General features: G+C 39.0%; 1 protein-coding gene across 5 annotated transcripts in view; it reads right to left on the bottom strand.

Annotated features, from left to right (window-relative positions):
• LOC149837010 (cyclin-T1-3-like) overlaps positions 1–21,599 on the bottom strand; it is a 35,504-nt gene extending 13,905 nt beyond the window's left edge. The window contains exons 1-7 of one of the 5 annotated variants that reach the window (XR_016431882.1): positions 21,272–21,599; positions 20,407–21,095; positions 18,384–18,465; positions 16,522–16,656; positions 16,149–16,324; positions 14,813–15,879; positions 12,240–14,733 (exon numbers count right to left, since the gene is read on the bottom strand). Coding sequence is in view for 4 of the 5 variants with exons in the window: in XM_090005747.1 (XP_089861873.1) it covers positions 15,804–15,879; positions 16,149–16,324; positions 16,522–16,656; positions 18,384–18,465; positions 20,407–21,050 (1,113 nt within the window). In the remaining variant the exon portion in view is untranslated. Of the gene's footprint in view, positions 1–12,239; positions 15,880–16,148; positions 16,325–16,521; positions 16,657–18,383; positions 18,466–20,406; positions 21,096–21,271 lie in introns of those variants that run through there. The other 4 variants (XM_090005747.1, XM_090005744.1, XM_090005746.1 and 1 more) reach the window with 4 other exon arrangements.
• Positions 21,600–22,783: the final 1,184 nt, after the last annotated feature.

Raw genomic sequence — 22,783 nt, 5'->3', positions numbered from 1 at the left:
CCTTTTGGGACATCCCTGACAGTTTGACCGTAAGACCATCCATGATGGCCGTAGGAACACATACACATTTGTCTTTAAGGGTCATAAGATAGTTCTCCTTCCCACCAAGGAGACCGGGTTTCCCCGGCTAGCAGGCCTATTTGACCGATCTTACCACCTTGGGTTGCCCGAAAATTGACACCTTTCTCCTACATTTAATGTGTCTGATCTAAATGCTTATTGTGGAGACAACAAGTAGTCAAAGCCGACTTCTTTCCAACCAGGGGAGAATAATGCAAGGCAGGATGGACCCAGACCCATACAACAAATGGAGATTGTCTCGGGTCCGGGACCGGATCCAAGACCCGGATCCAGATGGGGCCTTTAAAAGCCCCTCTAGGGTTGCGTGCGGAGGACAGAGAAAAAAAAAACAGTTTGCAACAACTTTTCTTCAGCAGTTTTTGATTGCCCTTTTGTTTGATTCCTTTCGTCGTTATTTGCATTCACTTTTCATTTACGCCCTTATTTTGTTTTTCCTGCGATTTCCCTATTTGTTATTGCATTCTCCTGTTCGATTGAGTGGTTAATAAAGATAACACCGTCAACGTGTATTCCACGGTGACCTTCATTCATCTCCTTCAGACTATTTCATCTTATTTGTTCGACTGACGTTCATTGAAATAAAGTTCTGCAATGTCTTTTCCGGTGAACATCTTTCTTCTCTCGGCATACTGTACAAGCGTGAGGGTCGTGCCCTCATATGTTGAGGCCAGCGTGAAAGTCAACCTTGCATCACAGTGGTGACGCCGATCCTGTCGCTGCGTTAACGGCCCTTAACGCCGGCATCCACACGACAACAACCGATCCATTACGTGCTGGTTTGTTTTTCCTGTCGCCGCGTCAAAGAGCAGCATCATGGGTATCCATTATCATGAGCATATCGCATTCCTCCCTGCATCAGTTACAATGTGTGGGGAATTCTCCAAATACAAGGAGTCTCATTTGCATAGAGAATCCTTTTTATTACAAACGAGCTTGGACGTGGGAGTCTTCTTTGCAATTTCCTTGAAGTGAAGGAGTCCTTGAATGGATCTTTCCTTCTTGAACTCCAAGTCTATTCCAATATGTGGACCTTGTTGAGAGGGATCCAATTCAACATCACTTGGACCTGAATCCGGATTTGTCTTCACATGCCCCCTCAAGCTGATCTCTAAGAGATTAAGCTTGTCTATGAAGTAATGAAATTTTGGACCTGGACCTGAATCCGGACGTTAGCTATTTGTTTTTCAAATGAAGCAAAACACACTTCAATATCACCCTGTGTAGTTTTCTCTCTGACAAAGTGGTAGTCAATTTCAATATGTTTCGTTCTAGCATGAAATATTGGATTGGCGGTGAGGTATGTAGCACCTATGTTATCACATCATAGAACTAGAGTATTGGTAGAACTAACTGTAATGAAGTATGCGAAAATGTAACCCAAGAATGCAAGTGCATTCACAAAGTCTAATAATGGACAAGCACGAAGGCACAAGAGAGAAATAAAAAAGAAGTCCACTATGGGACTATACAAAAAGCCTTTAAAAGGCTATACAAACAAGTAAAAAAGTTAAGAACATTTATTCAAGAGAGCTCACAAGCATAAGAATACAAGGGGAGAAGTTTCCTATTTATACACAAAGAAAAGGGGAAAAAGGAGAGCCATTGCGGGCTCCCACATGGTGTCGTTGGGGGTTCCAACGACTCTATGTGGGACCCTCAATGCTTAATAAATAAATAAAAAAAAGAAGAAAAATAAAAAGTAAAAATAAATCTACCCTATTTGAAATAGTTGTTTCTAGAAACAACTATGTAAAAAGACCAAAATACCCTTATCAAATATTGTACACATATATATATATATATATATTATATATGTACTTACATATATTTTAATATTAACACCCAAATCCTTCAAAAGTTGCCTAAGCCACATTAATTAAGAAGTTGCGCCATCAATAGCCTTAAAATTTGCTGCTATGATCAATCGAGCAACAATATGTTGTTTAGAATAACTCTATGACAGTGCGTTGGGCCCTAAGAGTGACATAGCCGGTAGTGGATTTTCGGTCATCAAGGCAACTTGCCCAATCCGTATCTGAAAATGTTGCCAACCTAAGATCTGTGGACCTTTTAATGTGTAAACTATAATTAACAATCCATTTCGGGTATCTTAGGATACATTTTACATGAGTCCAATGCCCATGCATGGGCTCATGCATGAACTAACATGCTTATTTATTGCAAAGGCAACATCTGGACGTGCGAAAGTAGCATACTGCAGAGCCCCAATAGGAGTTTTCAATAGTTCTTTGAAATACCTTGACAGGGAGACATTAGGAGCAGCAGGAGTGACCACACCTTTGTAGTCTATCATCCCTAACTTGAGAAGGAGATATGTAATGTAATTTCTTTGGGTCAACACAACACCTAGCGGGTCTTGGAGTAATTCCATACCCAAGAAGTAGTGAAGGATGCCCAAATCTTTTATTGAGGATTCTTGACCAAGGGCTTTAATGATATTCTTGACTTCCTGATGAGAGTTCTCTATGACAATTATGTCATCGACATATATCAAAATATACAACTTTATTTCTTTATGAATCTGGATGAACAAAGACGAATCTACTTTAGACTTAACAAAGTTTAGAAAATGCGCCTTTAACCTCTCAAACCATGCTCGAAGAGCCGCCTTTAAGCCATATAAAGCCCGATCAAGTTTGCATACATGGTCAGGGCGACTCTTATTTATAAAACCTGGAGGTTGTGCCATATAGACTTCTTTTAGAAAGCCATGCAGGAAGACATTATTAACATCTAGCTGGTGTATCTGCCAACCACCAAAAACAACAATAGAGAGAATCGTTCTTATTGATGTGGGTTTAGCAACCAGGCTAAAAGTTTCAAAGTAATCTATTCCTTTTTGTTGATTGCACCCATTGGCAACTAACTGCACCTTGTACCCGACAATGGACGCATTAGTATGACGGTTTATCTTATATACCCACTTACAACCTACCAGGTTGTAGGTTGTTGTAGGAGAAATCATGGTCCACATTTTGTTTTTGTGTAAGGCCTCTATCTCTTCTTGCATGGCATTTTTCCAATTGGGTTCTATGGCAGCTTGACTAAAAATGAGGGGTTCTTTTTCTTCCCGTAAGACTTCAGTTAAGAGACCCACATGGATGGGACACTTCATGGCAGCGAACAATCTTGGTTTTAGTGTCTTATCTTGGAACCTAGTTATCACAGGATGAGTTTTGACAAGACTTTGACTCACAAGAGTTAGTTCTACCGGTTTAGGACCAGGTACAAGGCTAGAAAAATTTAGAGACATACCAGGAGACTCAGTAAAAGGTGAAGGTGGGCTAACGATTATGTTTGGACTCCCTTGGTTTTGGTTTTCAGGTTCTTGAGGGGGAATTTGACTGAGACTAGGTAGGATGACAGATGGTGTTTCTTCTAGAGGTCAACTGCAAAGAACTTGGGTTTGGTTAGAAGTCTCTGTCAAAGGTGATGTATATTTTTCTCTGAAGTATAGAAACAAAATTAACTTCATCAATCACCTCTGCATGATTTTCGTTTCCTTCATGTAGACGACTTGGCCAGGGGTACAATCCTCCTCTACTCGGACCTCTTAGCAGAATAACCTTGTTCTTCTGATCCTTAACATAAAAATTGTCAGCATCGAATTCGAAAACATAGTTATTGTCTCGATTAAATTTGGCAACTGATATAAAATTTTTCTTTATAGTAGGCACATGTAGGGCATCTAAGAGAACAAATTGTTTTCAAACGAAGGCAGAGAAATATTACTATGTTTGCAATTAAGAGATTTGCATTGTTACCTACCATGATGCCATCTCATCCGTGATACTCAGACATGTTTATCATACTCTGATTATTTGTGAACATGTGATGTGTGGATCCCGTGTTTGGGTACCACGAATTGTCATGCATGATGTTCAAGGCCATAATTGCAAAGGCCTTCGGGATATTATAGCAACCTAGAAAGTTTGGGCCGTGTGATTCCTACGCCCACAAAACTGACACACAACCTGGCCATCCGTCCGGCCACCTTCATGTTGAGACGTTCTTGGTTGTCCTTGATTTTTCTGAGTACCACTGTTTTGATAATTTTGGAAGGGGTTAAACCGTCCACCCCTCTTCCACGACCACCACACCCTCCACGCCCTCGACCATGACCTTTCTGAGAAAAAAAGGTTGTCGTGAAAGACTCAGCTTGTTGTTGAGGTTTTGGGTCTTTTCTCTTGATTTAGTAAGAGGTCAAAAACTTCACTAAATCGTGGGAGCTTGTTGAGAGTAGACGTAGTAACCGTTGTAATAAAACTCTCAAATTCTAGAGTTAAACCATTTAATGCATATTAAACCAAGTCTCCATTAGAGACTAGTTTATCCACTGCACATAGGGAGTCTACGAGAAACTTGACATGATTCAAGTAATTTATCGTGCTCTTATCCTCTATCTTGACGTTTTAGAGGTCACGTTTGAAAAGAAGTGTTTTCTCTGGTAACGGGTCATCGTTGCCTTCTGAAATCATCGTTGCCTTCTGAAAATCCTACCTGCGTTTTTAGTGTCTCTGAAATCAATAAGCCAAACCTTTGGCATGGTCGTCTAGGTCACTGCAGTAGTAGTTTCATTGAAAAGCTTGTTTCAAATAACCTCATTCCCAAGTCAAGTTTAGGAATAAATGTCAATGACAACAAATGTTCTAGTTGTCTCTTATGTAAGAGTCATGTTTTACCATTTCATTCTATCAATAAAAGAGCTTCAAGACCTTTTGAGACTATTTGTTCTGATGTTTGGGGCCTGCTCCAGTTGCTTCCATATCTAGAACTAGATATTATCTTTTATTTGTTGACAGTTATTCTCGCTATTTTTGGATATTTTTCATGAAACATAAATCTGAGACTTTCAAGTTGTTCCATAACTTCCATTCCTTTGTCAAAAACCAATTTTCTGAAAACATCCTAAGTTTCCAATGTGACGGAAGAGGTGAATTCTCTTCCATTGACTTTACTAACTTTCTTTAAAGTAACGGGATAAGGAAAAAGGTGTCTTGCCCACACACACCTCAGCAGAATGGGATTGCTGAAAGGAAGTATCACCATATTGTTGATAGTGCGATGAGCATGATGCATGACAGTAGTCTTCCGATCACTTTATGGACAGAGGCTTTTCATTCTGCAGTTCATGTGATAAATCGATTGCCCATGAATGTTTTGGAAAACAAGTCTCCTTACTTGTCTCTTTTTGGTGTACATCCCAACTACTATGATTTGCATGTGTTTGGTTGTTTATGCTATGTTCATGTTGACAGTTCAATGAGACATAAGTTTCAGGATAAGGCCCTGAAGTGCAGGTTTGTGGGTTATGCTGATGACTATAAAGGGTACAGGTGCTATGATCCTGTGAGCAAGCGCATCAAAATATCAAGAAATGTCATCTTCGATGAATTGAATTTTGATTGTCGATGTACTAGTTCTTCAGAATCAAAACCTAAAGTTGAGGCTTATTATCCTTGGTTGAATTATGAACTTCTCTCAGGAGCTAGTGATGTTTGCTCAAACTGCATTCAAAAGGATAAGAGACCTGTGTCTACTGATGAAATGATTGCCCATGAAAATACAGACCCAACTTTGAATCCAGAAAGGTATAAAGGCCTCGTCTACACTCGACGAGAAAGAGAGCCGCCCACCACAGTTAATTCGGATATGGACGCATCCTCTACATCCAACATCATTGATACTAGAAGACCCACGCGTTCTCGCCATCCAATTGAAAGGTGGGTCAGTTATGAAAATTTTTCATTAGATTTTCAACTCTTTCTAACAGCCTTGAATAAAGAAGATGAACCCACAACGTTCTCTCAAGCGTCGAATTCCAAAAGATGGATTGAAGCAATGAATGAGGAGATGGAAACTCTACATGAATGTGGTACGTGGGATGTCGTACCAAGACCACCTGACAGAAACGTTGTTGGTTCGAAATGGGTATACAAAATAAAATATAAACCAGATGGGACTATAGAGCGATACAAGGCGAGACTTGTAGCCAAAGGTTTTACACAGGAGCAAGGACAGGATTATGATGAAACCTTTAGTCCAGTGGTGAGGATGGGGACAATCAGAGTCATACTTTCTTTAGCTATTGAACACCGATGGACTATTAGCCAACTTGATGTGAAGAATGCTTTTCTTCATGGAGATTTGAGAGAAGAAGTATACATGGAACAACCCACTGGTTACGCAGAAGGTAATCCTACAAAATATGTCTGCAGACTAAAAATGGCGATATATGGATTGAAGCAGGCATCTCGATCTTGGTTCGACAGCTTTTCTCTTGAAATACAAAAATATGGTTTTAAGAAATCTCTTCTTGACCACTCCTTATTTATATTTAAGAACCAAGATACAATTACTCTGTTGTTGATATATGTGGATGATATCATCATCACTGGTAATTCCAATGAGCACATTGAAGAAGTCAAACATCTCTTGAATCAGAGGTTCAAAATGAAAGACCTTGGCAAACTACGGTACTTTCTTGGAGTTGAAGTCGACAATACTTCTGAAGAAATGACTCTCACTCAACATAAGTATGAAAGAACTCTCGATATTTGGGAATCGGCTGCTTCTTTTCTCTCTTAGCAGCTGCAATAATGCTACATTACCCTTAATAGGGTTACAATAACCTTACAAGGACAAAAATGCCCCTCATTAGTAACACATGTTACATTAAAATACAAATGAGACAAAACACGTGATTGGATATGGATCATTTATCAGATCCATATCCAATCCATACTTCACATTCTAATACCCTCCCTCAAGTTGTGCATGGGCTTGAACCATGTGCAACTTGTTCTTCAGATACCAGAAGCGGTGACTTGTGAGACCTTTTGTAAATATATCGGCAACTTGGTCTTCTGAAGGCACATAAACTGGTTCAATCTCTTTGTCGGCTATCTTTAGTCTGATGAAGTGTTGATCAATCTCAATATGCTTAGTCCGACTGTGATGAATAGGATTAAATGCAATTTGTATAGCACTTCTATTATCATACATAAGTGTTGAGTTTGAGATATGCTCTCCCATTTCTGTAAGTAGATGCCTAATCCAAGTCACTTCTGCTGTGGCAGCTGCCATAGATCTATACTCTGCCTCTGTGCTAGACCTTGCCACAACCTTCTGTTTTCTGCTACTCCATGAGACAGGATTTCTCCCAATGAAGACACAGTATCCTGAAACAGACCTCCTCTCATCTGGATCCACTGCCCAGTCTGCATCTGTATAGGCCAGTATGTCATGTTTTGGTGTCTTCCATGAAGATTGAATATATGTGAGTCCATCACCCACCGTTCCTTTTAGATAGCGAAGGATGCGTTTGACAACATCCATGTGACCAGTCTTTGGTTCATGTATAAATTGAGATACTTGATTAACAAAATATACAATGTCTGGTCTAGTAAAGGTAAGGTATTGTAGCATACCCACTAAACTGCGATACTTGACTGCATCAGGATATAACTCACCATCACAAATACTGAGTCTTTGGTTGACAACACTGGGTGTGGATAGAGGTTTACAATCTGTCATTTCTGCTTTAGCCAGAAGATCAAGAGTATATTTATGTTGAGTTAATGACATTCTTTCATCTTGTCTGTCTACCTCTACACCAAGAAAATATCTCAGCTCCCCAAGGTCTTTCATTTTGAATTGCATACTCAACAAAACTTTAATTCGCTGAATATGGTCTGAAGCATTACCAGTGATAATAATATCATCAACATATATGAGTAAGAAAACTATAGTGGTACCGTCCCTATATATAAACAGAGAATGATCAAGTTGAGAACGAAAGAAACCATGTTTCTGGATTTCTAAGGAAAAGCTTTCAAACCATGACCTAGAAGTTTGCTTCAGTCCATACAAAGCTTTGGTTAATTTGCATACATATTCTTTTGGGTCTCCCTCTGCATAACCTTGAGGTTGCTCCATGTAGACCTCTTCCTTTAAGTCCCCATGAAGGAATGCATTCTTAACATCAAGCTGACTAAGGATCCATCCATGTTCAATCGCCAAGCCAAGTATAATGCGAATAGTTCCCATTTTTACCACTGGACTGAATGTCTCATCATAATCCTGACCATACTCTTGAGTGAAACCTTTGGCTACAAGACGTGCCTTGTACCGTTCAATGCTACCATCCGATTTATATTTAATTTTATAAACCCATTTGGAACCAACAACATTTTTATTTGGAGGGCGGCCAACTATCTCCCATGTTTGACACTCATGAAGTGCCTCGATCTCCTCATTCATCGCTTCAATCCATTTGTTGGATTGGATAGCTTGATGAAAACCAAGAGGTTCATCGTGTTTTTCAATCTGGGATAGAAAAATCTGAAAGTCCATAGAAAAGTTGTCATAACTAACCCACTTTTCAATAGGATAACTTATCCTGCCTGATCTTCTTGGTGCTTCTTTGTTATTAGATAATGCAATGTGTTCTTCAGCAGGTACATTCGTTTGCTCTCTAGATCTCCTGGTATACACATTACCTTTGTATCTCAGATACTCTGCTTGTGATGTATCATCTGAAACTGTCTCACCATGTATGTTTTCAGGAGTCAAAATAGTATGCTCAGCAGCATGTGAAATAAGTTCAGCACTAAGCCATGGGTCATACCAATTAGCAACTGCACCAATATGTTCACGATTGACGTCTGCTTCTTTTCCCAGAAAACTATTTTCATCAAAAACAACATTTCTGGAAATTCTAATCTTCTTATTGGCAGGATCATAACACCTGTACCCCTTATGTTCATCTGCATAACCTACAAATTGGCATGTAGAGGCTTTGTCCTGAAATTTAGTCCTCATGGATTTGTCAATATGTACATAACATATGCATCCAAAAACTCGTAGCTCATTATAATCGGGATGTGCACCAAAGAGAACATAATAGGGAGATTGATTTTCAAGAATAAGCATAGGCAGACGATTTATCACATGAGTGGCAGTGTGAAAAGCTTCAATCCAAAGTGCAATGGGTAAATTACTCCCATGCATCATACTCATTGCACTTTCCACAATATGTCTGTGTTTACGTTCAGCAATTCCATTTTGTTGTGGAGTGTACGGGCAAGAAACTCTACGATGCATCCCATTATCTTGGAGAAAATCTAAAAATTCTTTGGAGGAATACTCACCACCTCCATCACATTGAAGAATTTGGATATTTTAAGAGAATTGATTTTTAACATAGGCATGAAAATGACGAAAAACGAAAAAAACTTCTGATTTGTGTTTCATAAAGAATATCCAGGTAAAACGAGAGAAACTGTCAATAAAAGATACATAATATTTACTCCCAGAAGAGGAGGGATTAGGTGCTGGGCCCCAAACATCTGAACATATTATCTCAAAAGGCATGGAAACTCTTTTATTTATTTGATGAAAAGGGAGTACATGACTTTTGCAGACCTGACAATTGGGACACATTTTATCCTTCAATGAGGGTGAAACAGACTCTGAAAGAAAACCATTGGACGTTAACTTTTCAATAAAGACTTGACTACAATGACCAAGACGAGAATGCCAGAGATCTGACTTATTACATTTGGATGTACTTAGGACGCTTTTAGAAATGAGATCAGACTTGGGCTTCAGAACACTGGAGGCTGGATCTTCATTAAAGACATACATGTCTCCACGTCGCTCTCCTTTAGCGAACATGTCCTTCGTTTGAAGATCCTTGACAAAGACAGAAGTAGGAGTAAATTCCACAGAAGAATTGGTAGAATCAACAAGTTTAGAAACAAATACAATATTTTTCTTTATATTCGGTGCATGGACGACATCAGATAAAGGGATAGATGACTCAAACAAAGGAATGAGGACATTGCCTATGTTTGAAATAGGGTGGTGAGTCCCATCTCCGGTTACAATATTAGATTTACCAAAATAGGGAGTCAAAGTAGAGAACTTACCTGCATTGCCAGTGACATGGGTTGCTGCTCCAGAGTCAACATACCATATTCCATCATCATTCTGTTTCAGATTCAAGTTGGCCATAGCAAATAGTAGAAGATCCTTAGCATCATCACTGACCCGAAATGTACTTGTAGTTCCTGTACCAACATTTCTATTGTTTTGCATTCTATTCCGATTTTGTGGGTTGAACCAGCAGTTGGCCTTGATATGACCTCGTTTGTTACACTGATAGCATGTGGGAACATTCTTTGAAAAACTGACATTGGAAGTTGGTGTAGGTAGTAACCCGCGTCCACCTTGGATTGGATTTCCCTTGCCTCTGCCACGTCCTCCTCGTGCACGATCAGCTATCACCCCTGTGGCAAGGACCTCATGCGTAGATGATTGTTCTGTTGAAGCTTCAGACATGCTTTTCAGTGTCATCTCATACTGAAAAAGTTTGACGCGTAATTCCTCAAAAGAGAGCAACGTAGGCAAGCATAATAAGGATGTAACAAGAACATGATATTCCGATCCCAAGGCATTCAGTGTTTGTTGCACCTTTTCTTTATCTCAGACTAGACATCCAACCATGGCTAATTGATCTGTGATGCTTTTGACTTGATTTAAGAATTCAACAATGCTCATTCCACCCTTTCTTAACATCTGAAATTCGCGTTTAAGAAACAACACTTTAGCCTCTGATATTTGAGAATAGGTCTGAGCTAAAGCACCCCACAAAACTTTAGATGTGCAATCATCAGGAATGGAAATCAAGACTTCTTGTGACAGCGTGAAAGTGATGTATGCGACGAGTGCCTGATCACGGTTCATCCAGGTAACAAATGCAGGGTTGCGAATAGTATTCGGCAATCCTCCATCCTCTTTGGCTTCGGTGGTGATAAATTCTGGAGGCATTGGAGTCGATCCATCTAAGTGGCCTGAAAGATCTTGACTCCGAATAAAAGGGGCAATCTGCCTTTTCCAAGTCAAATAGTTGTTGGTAGTTAACTTTTCTAAAACTAACTGCCCCAGGAAACTGGAAGAGAGACCTGAATTACCCGAAGGATCCATTGATAGACTGTTTGACAACGGAAAGAAACTGGTGGCTGGGATAGAAAATAAGGACTGACAAATAATTAAAACAAAGCCAAAATAAGAAGGTGTGTCAGACAGATTTGAGGACTGAAGGGGTGCAAATACCAATGGGGACTGATAGTAGATCTGAAAATATTTCCAGATCTGCGAATGACAGATTGATAACAAAAGGTTGTGACAAAGACAGAATAGCAGATCTGAAAGGATTTCAGATCTGCGAGGATTCCAGGAGAGACACGATAATAATTTCAGATCTGTCGCAACTTTCAGATTTGCGACAGAGAAAGGGACACGAAATCTGAAGTTATTTCAGACTTACGATAATACCAGACCTACAAAATAATAGAAGGAAAGAGATAGGTGCAGAAAAGAAAAGGGAAAGAAATAGGTGCAGAAAAGAGGAATACCAACTTTCACGCTGAAAAGAAAAGAAGGTAGGGAATCTGTTGTTCACGCAATGGATGAATGGCAGCTTTTACAGCAGAAAGAGAGGTCTGTTGTTCATGCAGATTCACGCAGAAGAGTTGGAGCAGCATTCACGCAGAGAAGACTGGGGTTGAGCAGCCTTTTTCAGACTGGGTTTGGGCAGCTTTTTCAGCAGAAAAGAAGGTTAGTTGTTCACGCAGATTCACGCAGAAGAGTTGGAGCATTCACGCAGAGGATACGGGGGTTGGGCACCTTTACGCAGAGACTGGAGTACCTTCACGCAGAGGAGACTGGGGTTGGGCAGCCTTTTTCAGCAGGAAACACGCAGAGGAGACACGCAGAAGACTGGGGTTGGGCAGCCTTTTCAGCAGCCTTTTTCAGCAGGAAACAACAGAGGAGACACGCAGAAGACTGGGGTTGGGCAGCCTTTTTTTTTGTGCAGCCTTTTTCAGCAACCTTTTTCAGCAGGAAACAACAGATCACCTTCACGCAGAGGAGACTGGGTTGGAGCAACCTTTTTCAGCAGGAAACACGCAGAAGAGACACGCAGAACCTTCTTGCTCTGATACCATGAAAGAACTCTCGATATTTGGGAATCAGCTGCTTCTTTTCTCTCTTAGCAGCTGCAGTAAAGCTACATTACCCTTAATATGGTTACAATAACCTTACAAGGACAAAAATGCCCCTCATTAGTAACACATGTTACATTAAAATACAAATGAGACAAAACACGTGATTGGATATGGATCATTTATCAGATCCATATCCAATCCATACTTCATATTCTAATAAAGTATACCATTGATGTTCTCAATAAAGCGGGTATGAAAGACTGCAAGCCCTTGAGCACTCCTAGCGTTCTTCATCAAAGGCTTAGCTCTCAAGACGGATATTCTTTTGATAATCCCACACAGTACCGTAGCATAGTGGGTATGTTACAATACCTCACTTTTACTCGCCCTGATATAGTCTACTTCGTGAATCAAGTTTCTCAGTTTATGCATGCACCATGTGAAGGGCATATGGAAGTAGTTAAACGGATACTACGATATTTGAAGGGAACGGTTGGGGATGGTCTCATATATAAGCGAAAGACAAATGGGCAAAATGCACATGAGATCACTATTTATTCTGATGCGGACTGGGCGGGAGATCCAGATGATCGCAGATCAGTATCCGGCTATTGTGTATTTGTTGGGATGAATTTGGTTTCTTGGAGTAGTAAGAAACAAAAGGCTGTTGCCAGATCCAGTACAGAGGCTGAATACAGGTCAATGGCAGCTGCCACTGCTGAGGCTACTTGGATTAAACATCTACTGACAGAAGTCGGAGAATCAATCTCTCGATCACTTCTTTTGTGTGACAACCAGAGTGCCATTAGTATGTCCTTTAATCCAATCCATCACAGTCGTGCCAAACATATTGAAATAGACCAGCATTTTGTGAGACAAAAGGTAAAAGAGAAAGAGATTGAGCCTGAATTTGTTCGAACTACAGATCAAGTGGCGGATATATTTACAAAAGGATTGACAAAAGACATATTTTGGATGTTAAAAAGCAAGTTGTTCATGGTTCAAGATCATGCACAACTTGAGGGAGGGTGAAAAGAAGTGTTTTCTCTGGTAACGGGTCATGGATCTGGAGATCCAGACCCGTGACTTCTCATTAATGGCATTGTGTAATATAATGTATTGTAATGAGGGTATTTTAGTACCCTAATTTTGTAATAGCATGTTAATATAAAAAAGTATACACAACAGCCGACCCTTACACAACTGGGTATCGGTTTTTTTCCCAACTTCTCTCTCCCTTTCTCTATCTCTCTCTGTTTCTCAGCTCTCACGCGTGGAACGACCTGGAGATTGAAAATCTAACAACGTTTTAACTGAAGGATCCTGAGGCTCGAGTAAGATGCACAAGATTATTCCAAAGCAATCCAAGTCTCGCTTAGAGGGGATCCGAATTAACTGTGTCAGTACGGTTTCAGTGACGTGGCTTCAATCCAACTCAACGTGAGTTGGTTAGCCCTTTTCCAAACACTGTACTTAGGATTGATTTTTAAAAACTCACCTTCTCTAACATATTGAATTGGCACCGAGTGTGATCAATCAACATACTTGATGAAATCCTGACTGAACATGACAGATTCAATTTGAGAGTGCCATAGCAGGTAATTATTTCAATCCAACTTAACTGACACCAGGGATGAGAACGTGTTTCACTGCACGGCAAGGTTGGAAACAAGGCTAGATGAACTTGACACCATTCACAGATTTCTATTTCGCATGCTGGATCAAACTCACCAGCTCATTGGAGTGATAGGCTCTGATACCGTGTAAAAGCTCGATGCTTGCAACATGCACACACAAAGATATACAATTTATAATGGTTCGGTCTAACGTGACCTACGTCCACTGTAGAACCTCTCTCTCTCAATAGGTTTCACGCCCCTGAGGAGACCCCTACCTTGTTTATATAAGTTTCCAAGAGTTACAATGCATGGGGAATTCTCCAAATACAAAGAGTCTCATTTGCAAAATGAGTCCTTTTGATTACAAACAAGCTTGGATGTGGGAGTCTTCTTTGCACTTTCCTTAAAGTGAAGGAGTCCTGGTTTAGAACAACTAGCAAGGTATGAGTCTTGAATGGATCTTTCTTTCTTGAACTCCAAAGGATCCAATTCAACGTCACTTGGACCTGAATTTGGATCTATCTTCACAAGGAGGACCAGGTTTTAAAGCTATAAAGAGGGAACTCCATTCTCAAGGAGAGAGAGAGAGGTAAAAAGGCAATTAATGGACACCATTGGGAAATTAAAGTGTAAGAGAGAGAGAATAATTAATGCATAAGAAAATGAAAGTTTTAAAATAAACAAATAAGGCTAAATAGTGTCCCTCACTTTGAATCAGGCAAGACTTTGATCATGTTGAGGTGTATTTCAGTCAAACGTAGTGTTGTATCATCAAGCAATGATGCAATAAAACACGTCCTTGTCAGAACGTTAAAAGAATAGAATAAAAAGTTGAGAAGACTATAGGCCACTGTGCACAACTTTATGTCTAATCGAGTTCATATTGGTGATGCAAACGTCTCCCAACTTCATATACTCTTCACAACTTATTATCCTCTAAAAAATTCTCTCAATAACCAGGGTCCACTCAACATGGATTAGGTGTGAATGAAACCTTCAACCTTCACAGCAATAACACCAGCTCCTGTTAGACTGTGACTCATTAGAAAGTCCAACCTACTGCAGGAAATTTGAACATACTTGCCAAACAATAACATAGGTTTCCTTCCATGCTCTAAAATCCTTACTCTTTCATTCCAAAACAAGCAAAGCATCCACCAAGCTGTGTCAAGTCACCAACTCCACAATTTGCACAAACAAAAAATCAAGGCCCTGTGGCACAAACATAAGCAGATTCTGTCATTAAAAGGGTCAAGAAGCATGCCAATGCATGCCAAGTAGTCCACCAAGAAATGAGTAGACCACGGAACACCTATTGTGTCCAATGCAAATCATACATGTACTTGTCAAAGAGATACCTTATCCGCATAATTATCACAAGCCAAAGAGCAACTCAAGGCATCTAGCCGCACAAAACATTACCCTAAGATCAAAACTGGTCCCCAAACAGAATACGGAAAAAGCAGTCAATTTCAACTCCTACATAAAACCATAAAGAGGAGCGAGCCCAATAAGGCCTTAGTACCAAAGTCACCACTCAAGTGTTTTTGACTTTCTTTTCCTTATCCTTTACATTTTTCCTGCGTAAAATATATAGAAAGGATCAACCATCCATTGCTTGTCACTTTCTCCTTTTTAGGTATCATATGAAAATCATAACTCCAATCAACCTGCTTAACCAATTAACAACTCAGACATCTTGCACTGACCAAGGCAATTATCAAATGAGACTAGGGCTGAGGGCATACTAGTGCTCAACTGAAAGCAGTATTAAAGCATCTAAATACTTTCTCTACCTCTCAAGGATTAAAAAAAAATCTTTTTTTTTATAATTCATGAAGAAAAAACTTCTCTTTTTTTTTTAATTAGAAGATCCGCAAAACCTTGTGGTATTTGAAAGAAAACAAAAAGATGCTCAACTGTGATCAATCTTAACATCTTTTCAATAAGAACAGACTATAGAGACCATGTTCTTTTCCCTCATCATCCAGCAGTAGAGAAGAGACTAAGGCTAGCCATAACTACGCCTTCAATAGCTTCACTCAGTAACATCACCAGGGTGAAACATAGTTTAGGTAGTCAACATTGAACAGCAAAAGGGCCAATGTAGCACATCGACATAAGGTTGCCTTCGACCACCATGCAATCTGTCAACAGCAATAACAAGACAATTTTTTTGGTCCAGAAGTCAGACGGAGAAAGAAACAAGTTAACAAAACTATGAAACAAGAATCATGCAACAGTGTCATACTAATAATTCATTTGTGACTCATAAACCCTTCCAGTATAATATAGATAATTGTTAACTAAGAGAAATATATATTTCTGAGGAAGGTACTCCATTCTTAGTCAATGAAAAAGAAAAGGAGAAAAGAAAAGGCAATAGAAATTAAATTAATGTGATTAATAAGCTTACCCTTCATTGACCAAGTTCCAAGCCAGATTCGGTAGGACAGATTGTGCAAGTCCTAACTTGTCAAGCACTGAGGAGAGAAGAACGTATGGATGTTGAACACCAAGCTCAAAATCCAGAGTTGTCAGTATTATGTGCTCAGCCTCAATGACACGTTCCCTGAACTCTTCAAACCAGTCCTGTTTCGGATTAAACAAGCCCAATAACCAAATAAAGGTGTTACAATTTCCTGAGAAGAAAGCTTCACAGTAAGAATAAAAATAATAAAGAATCGATTCCCATATATGCCATCCTAACTCAAAGGGAGACTTAAATCTGAAATTTCCTACATAATTTCAAAGTTTGATGAAGAGGAAAAAGAGCTAAAGATACTCACAACAGAGAGTAAATAAGGGGAAAATGAGAAGCCATGTTTATGGTAAATTTCAAAAGCTTCCTTCAGCACAGTGTTCAAAGGGAGAGGAGTCTCCTCAGACTTTGCTGCTAAGAAAAGGGAAGCTGTAGCAATTAACTGCATCAAGAAATTTTGATTTGTCTGAGCCATGATGGATATATATAAATCATGAAGTAATCAAATCTAGAGAGCACAAACATAAGAAAGCATAAACTGACATCCAAAATTTTTATCCACTTGAGACTTAGTCTAACCAACAAAAACATATCATCTTCAAAGAAGCAAGATAGTGTATGTAATCATACATAACACCTTCTTCATATAGAACACCTTTCTGTGACAGTTCATCAATGCTCATAAAGAGACTTAGGGGGCTGCCATAATGTTTCACATTTCCCTTAACTCAATCTACCTCACTAACTTAAAAGAATTTTCAAAAACAAAAAAGTTCATATCATTTCTTTATTCTCAGAAAAAAGTCCACATCATAAATTTTGAATTTACAAGAGCATTTGTTGAACAGAAAGGATTCACCAATCACCAAAAGATTTGCTTTCAACTTCTTCACCAAAGTTTCCAAATAGCCAAACAGGTTACCAACACAGCCCATCTACAAGCAAATTTAATCTTGCTGCACTAAAGAAAGCTGCAGCAGATAAATTCTGTCTGACAAACACTAATTTGACCCTTCACAACCTTCAATCCAAAGAGAATACATATCAGATAGCAATCACTGTTTTGCCAACTAAAATCTGAAACTTCAATTCATACCATCTGAAGATAAAGGCAATTTATGCTAGACCCATAGCCAATAACAATAAGCATTTGCTCAGGCCACAGGCAGGCAGATCCCATTTAGGCAAGCTGAATGAGATGAACACAGCAGGAAGTATCCCTTTGGCTGGAGAGAAAAGAAAAAAGGAAAAAAGGAAAAGAGCCTATCTTGATTTAGTTCATATTGTATTCATTCGGGATGGATTAGGGCCAACCAAACCAATGCAGTAGGACTTTTGGGCATTTTGGTAAGCCAGATCCTGGCAACACTTGTAGCTATAACCATCCAACAAGCTGGCAGTCAATCCACTACACACGGTAGAATTGATAGATACTTGTACCATCTCCCATGAGAATGTGTTGAAAGGGAAGGGCTACTATTTTTAGCTGGTCAGTTCCACGGAAATCATTATATGTCAATATGAAAAAGAAAAGCCTTCAAGGGCTTAAATTTACCACATGAGAATTGTGTCGAAAGGGAAGGGCTACTATCTTTTAGCTGGTCAGTTCCATGGATATCATTACGTGATAATACAAAAAGAAAAACCTTTGAAGGCTTAAATTTACCCCTTCCATGGTCCTTAGGTTGAACTCTCAAATACATGTCAAAACATGAATTCAAAGACATGCCTAATATAATATAGCAGATGAATGCAAATAGTCTTTGGGGAAAAGCTAATCAAACAAATTTAAGTTCTAGAAAGTAAAGTAAATTACCAAATCTACAATAAAAAAAAACTGATTGACAAAGGAATAGAAAACATGAAGTGTGAATGAAATTGTAACCAGCACCAAGCTGTTAACACACAATGCAATCCATGCCTTCTCAAGTCCATCGAAAATGATCCCCTGTTACCCATGAGAAAGCATGGCAATAAATAGGCTAAAAGTAGTATCATAGCAAATACATTGAAACACCAAAATAGCAGGTTGTAACACAATAGTACTTCATTGCAAACAACATCAATAAGTTGCACAAACACATATTTAGTAGCCTAGTTGTGGTAAAGGCATCAATCATGGATAAGAAACAAAACTCTAGACTGAAATCAAAATGGCCAGAAACTCACAAATCGATCATAACAAGCATGAGAATGGCGAACAAAGAAACGGTGGCAAAGGACTATTGCAGTTCCAATTGTAGTCTGAGGCCTGCAAATTTCAGCAATGTATCCTTAGAACTTAAGAAAGATCAACCATGTCTGTAACTGAGATAATGCTACTACCTAAAGAGAAAATGTATTATGCAATTTCCACAGCATTAACAAACAGAAGTATCATCTAAAATATTGGGACTGAAAATGACAAGTGGAACACTGAATTTGAAGCAAGAACCAGCATGAAAGCAATTCCACAATATACATGGGAATGTCTATAGCTTCCTGATTAAAAGTCAAATAAATACTTGACCAGAAGCGCGGATCTCCCAACATGTAACCTTGGATCATATCTTTCAGCAAAGTAATATATCTACAAAGGAAACACAGGCGGTCCTCTAGAACACAAATCAGTTTTCATTGTGTAAGTACTGCTGAGTTGCACTGACATTGTAAAAACCCCAAACTGGTAGGATAGTAGGCCCTGCAGGTGGATGGCATTCTATAAATATATTTCTGATAAGTTGGGTATGCCATCAATGTCTGATATGGCATACTGTAACATTATAGGAAGACCTCAGGGCTGGATAGCTAGAGTTTTGTTATATCTTTGTAGCATTCAAAAAATTAAAGATTTGTCCTTTTTAAAGTTGCTCGTTTTTAAATGCATTCCATGTATAAAACCTAAAAGCATCATTTGAGTATGACAATATGGAGTGATTGGTTCCTCCTAATGGTAGGTGGGTTTGGACAGTCTTAATTTTCAATGTTTTAGCTTTTTTTTTTTTGGAATCTAACCATATAGATGTGATCTATATGGTCTGTTTAGTAGAAATAGGTTTTTGGATCATCTGATTATGACATATGAAAAGGTTTTTATAAGGCTTCAAAAATCAATGGCTCAAAATTTTAATAAATTTAAAGACTCATAATCATATTTTTCATAGGGAAAATATGATCCAGCATTCGATTCATAGTAAATGAAGCATGCTGAATACATTTGTGGGGTCAAGTTTGCCAAACATGGCTTGAAACATAAAAAGTTCAGCACCGTCCACACTGTGTGTATCTACAACTGTCTTATTACTTTATGGATTTTCTAGCTTGTCCAAAAAACAGAAGATTGTTTGTAATAACTGTGCTTTTTATTTATCCTTTTAGAAAGCATCATTTATCAACAAAATTAAACTCATTTAAAAGGAAGAAAGAGATCAACAAAACCAAAGAAAATAGCCAAAAGCATGAGATCAGATATTCAAAAGTCGCATCCAAAATCATGTCAGAAAGATTAAATAAAACAAACTGACAGCTTCCCATTTAATCGACTATGGCCCTAAAAATAACCTAGTGTCTAGAGCAAACTAAGCAACGTGATTAGTAGACCACTCATCCACAGGCAATTCAATCTAGTCCTGCATTCAACATGCATGTGGATGCCACACATGCACGCACCCCACGCCCCACACCTGAAAACACACACATGCACATATTTATGTATGCATGCATGTGTATATTCACAGGTATGTACAATGCACACAAATTCACAGAAGTATGTACAATGCTCAAAATCAAGAAGACTCAATCATTTCCTCATGCAATCAGGCTTACAACCACATAGAAATCAATTAATGGAAACTTAAGCAACTTAAGCTGAGTCAACTGTTGAGCCTGGAGAGAACACTTATTCCCTTGGATGGTTCATGTGACTTGAGAAATGTGTTTTCCGTTATGTACTTGAACCAACTTGGGCAATCAATTGCTCGGTCCACTCTTCAAAGTAATGTAGATTGTCCAAAGATAATTCCAGTAAGCATGATTGAAAGTCATCAATGCATCTCAAATCAGATCAAGTATTTTGACATTTGCAAAAGAAAAACAAAAAAGGACCAACAATGGAATGCTACAAATACAAAAAAAGCAAACAGAAGCAAGTTTTTAGATAACACACCAACAATGCAATACATTACAAACAAATTGAAATCTCAAGAATACTCACAGCTCCAGCCGCATTCCTAGATTTTGAAGGAAAGCACAGTATGAATATCTCAAATACGTTTCTCTATGTGAATCTATGCCATCCTTCCTTGAAGGAGAACACCGCTCTAGTTCTTCCCTGGACATGAAACCATCTGAATATTCACGAGAATTGTCACTCATTGAAACACTATCTGAATTCCTCACTGGTTCGTACTTGGAGTTAGAAAAGGAGCCATTTCCATCATCTGCTCTCGCTAGACTGATGAAACTACTGCTTGTCGAAGGTTCAATACATCGATGGGCATCGTTTGTAGCCATTGCAGTAGCAGAATTGCTAATCGTATCTGAATGGAAACACCATCTTCCCCCGAAATCCCCAGAATAGGAAGGAAACCTGTAATTCTGAACAGATGGGTTCCCAATTATGGAGTTCCGCTGTCTCTTAAACGCTGGAGGCACACCAACTTGCCCATCCTCATTGCAGAACTCCTGAAACTTCCTCGTTAGATCTTGTACATTGTCATAATTTCTCACCACCATCACACCTCCATTGCATAAGGACACCGATGATTGCACATTCTGACATCTTCCTTGCAAAGATGGCCGGGTATCGTCATACCCACCTTGCCAAGATGTACGGCGATGATTTTGTGAGCACGCCATGCCTCTGATACACAAAATCAAGGTGCCCAACTGAGAAAAAAAATCCTAATTCACCAAAATTTTCGGAACCCCGATTCAAAGTACGAATAATTATCTCCCAAAATATCAAATAATCAACAAAAAAATTTACAAAACTGCATAATTCAATCATCAAATCAAACTCCCGATGATTAAATTCAGAAAATCCCAAAGAAACAGGCCAATAAAGAAATGAAAATTACCTCGTGTGCTCTTCGTTCTGTCTCTCCGAACCAAATAAGAGGGAGAGAGAGAGAGAGAGACGCAGTATTGAAAGAAAACCAATTTCAATTCGTGAAAAGAGATCCTCAAGAGATAACCTAAAGACGGATGCAGCACCTCTCGGTTACAGAACGTATAAAACCATCAAATTTAAATCTCCACCGGGGGCTCTTCCTCCTACCAAGAATTCCCGAGAAAAGGCGAGGTGGGGATCGATTTTCTGCGTCTCCTGAAGCAAAGAATATTCTTCGAAATCGGTTGGATAGGATTTTCTCAGAGACGAAAACGAAAAGAAGAAGAGACGAAGAGACGAAGAGAAACGAGCTTTATAGTGTTCCACGGAATCCAAGTGCAATAGCAAAACCCGAGTTTTCTTTCCTCCTCGACTTCGCTTTCAGAGAGAGAGAGAGAAACGGTGGGTGAGAGAGAGAGAAACGGTGGGTAAGAGGGAACAGTTTGCTGGGTGTTTGGTTTTTTGGGGAAATTAAGATCGCAAGTGGGGTACGTATTGTACAGTATGCCATCCGTACATACTATCTGCAGGATCTAATAGAGTGCGTTTGAATGCCGTGGATCTCAAAAACCCTCGGATCTCTAATTCCATAGACTAAGCAGATCCTCGGATTTCTAGTCGGATGGGAGGAGATCGGACTAGGGGGATGCAAATGGGTCGGGTTTTGGATCCCAAAATACAATGGAGAGTCGGGTCGTTTTGGATCTGGAACAGCCAAAATTTGCAAAAAAGCCTCCCTGAAACCGGCCTGTTTGCAACCCTATGTCCAACCAATCTTGTCAGTATGTCGTGAATCAGCCTGAAACGGCCGATTTGTATCATATCGGATAGATACGAAACGGATCGGAACTGGCTTATTTTCAAATAAATAAAAAAAATCAAAAATAGTTTAAAAATATTCTTAATTATTTAATATTGTTTTAATATTTTGTCACACGTCTTTCAATGGTTAAAACTTAAAAGTAAGCTGATTCAGTTCGATATCACCTGATTCCTTGAATAGACTGGGTCCGAAACGATTCTTACAACATTGGATCAGACTAGAGATCCAAGGATTTCTGGTTGGAATCCTTGAGATCTTGGATTCAAGTACATCGAACACACCATTATGGTGCATTTGAATGCTTTAGTTTCGGATTTGAGAATGGAAAATTTGAGATTCATGTATCTCTAGCTCGAACCCAAGATAAAATAAAATATCAAATCCTCAAAAAATATGAACAATATATAAAATTTAGCATTTGAATTTGGCATGGGCCCCAAGATCCAAACAAGATTTTGTTGTATTAGGAGCATATGGTGCAGAATCCATACGAGTTGGGCAATTTGTCTTGGGTTATTAGTACCTACTCGACCAAGCAGTACAATATGAACAGCTTTTATTTAGAAATAGTTTCTTCAAATGCAATCAATGATTGAACAAGTCTTCACGCATCTTGTTCTTAAAAAAGTCATTTGCATTAGTTAGTATGTTAGAATG

The sequence above is a fragment of the Nuphar pumila genome, chromosome 5 (genome assembly GCF_984573655.1).
Source record: "Nuphar pumila chromosome 5, dmNupPumi1.hap1.1, whole genome shotgun sequence".
In the NCBI taxonomy this organism is placed as follows: Eukaryota; Viridiplantae; Streptophyta; class Magnoliopsida; order Nymphaeales; family Nymphaeaceae; genus Nuphar; species Nuphar pumila.
Note: the sequence above shows the minus strand (reverse complement) of the source record. Positions and strands in the feature narration are given on the sequence as shown.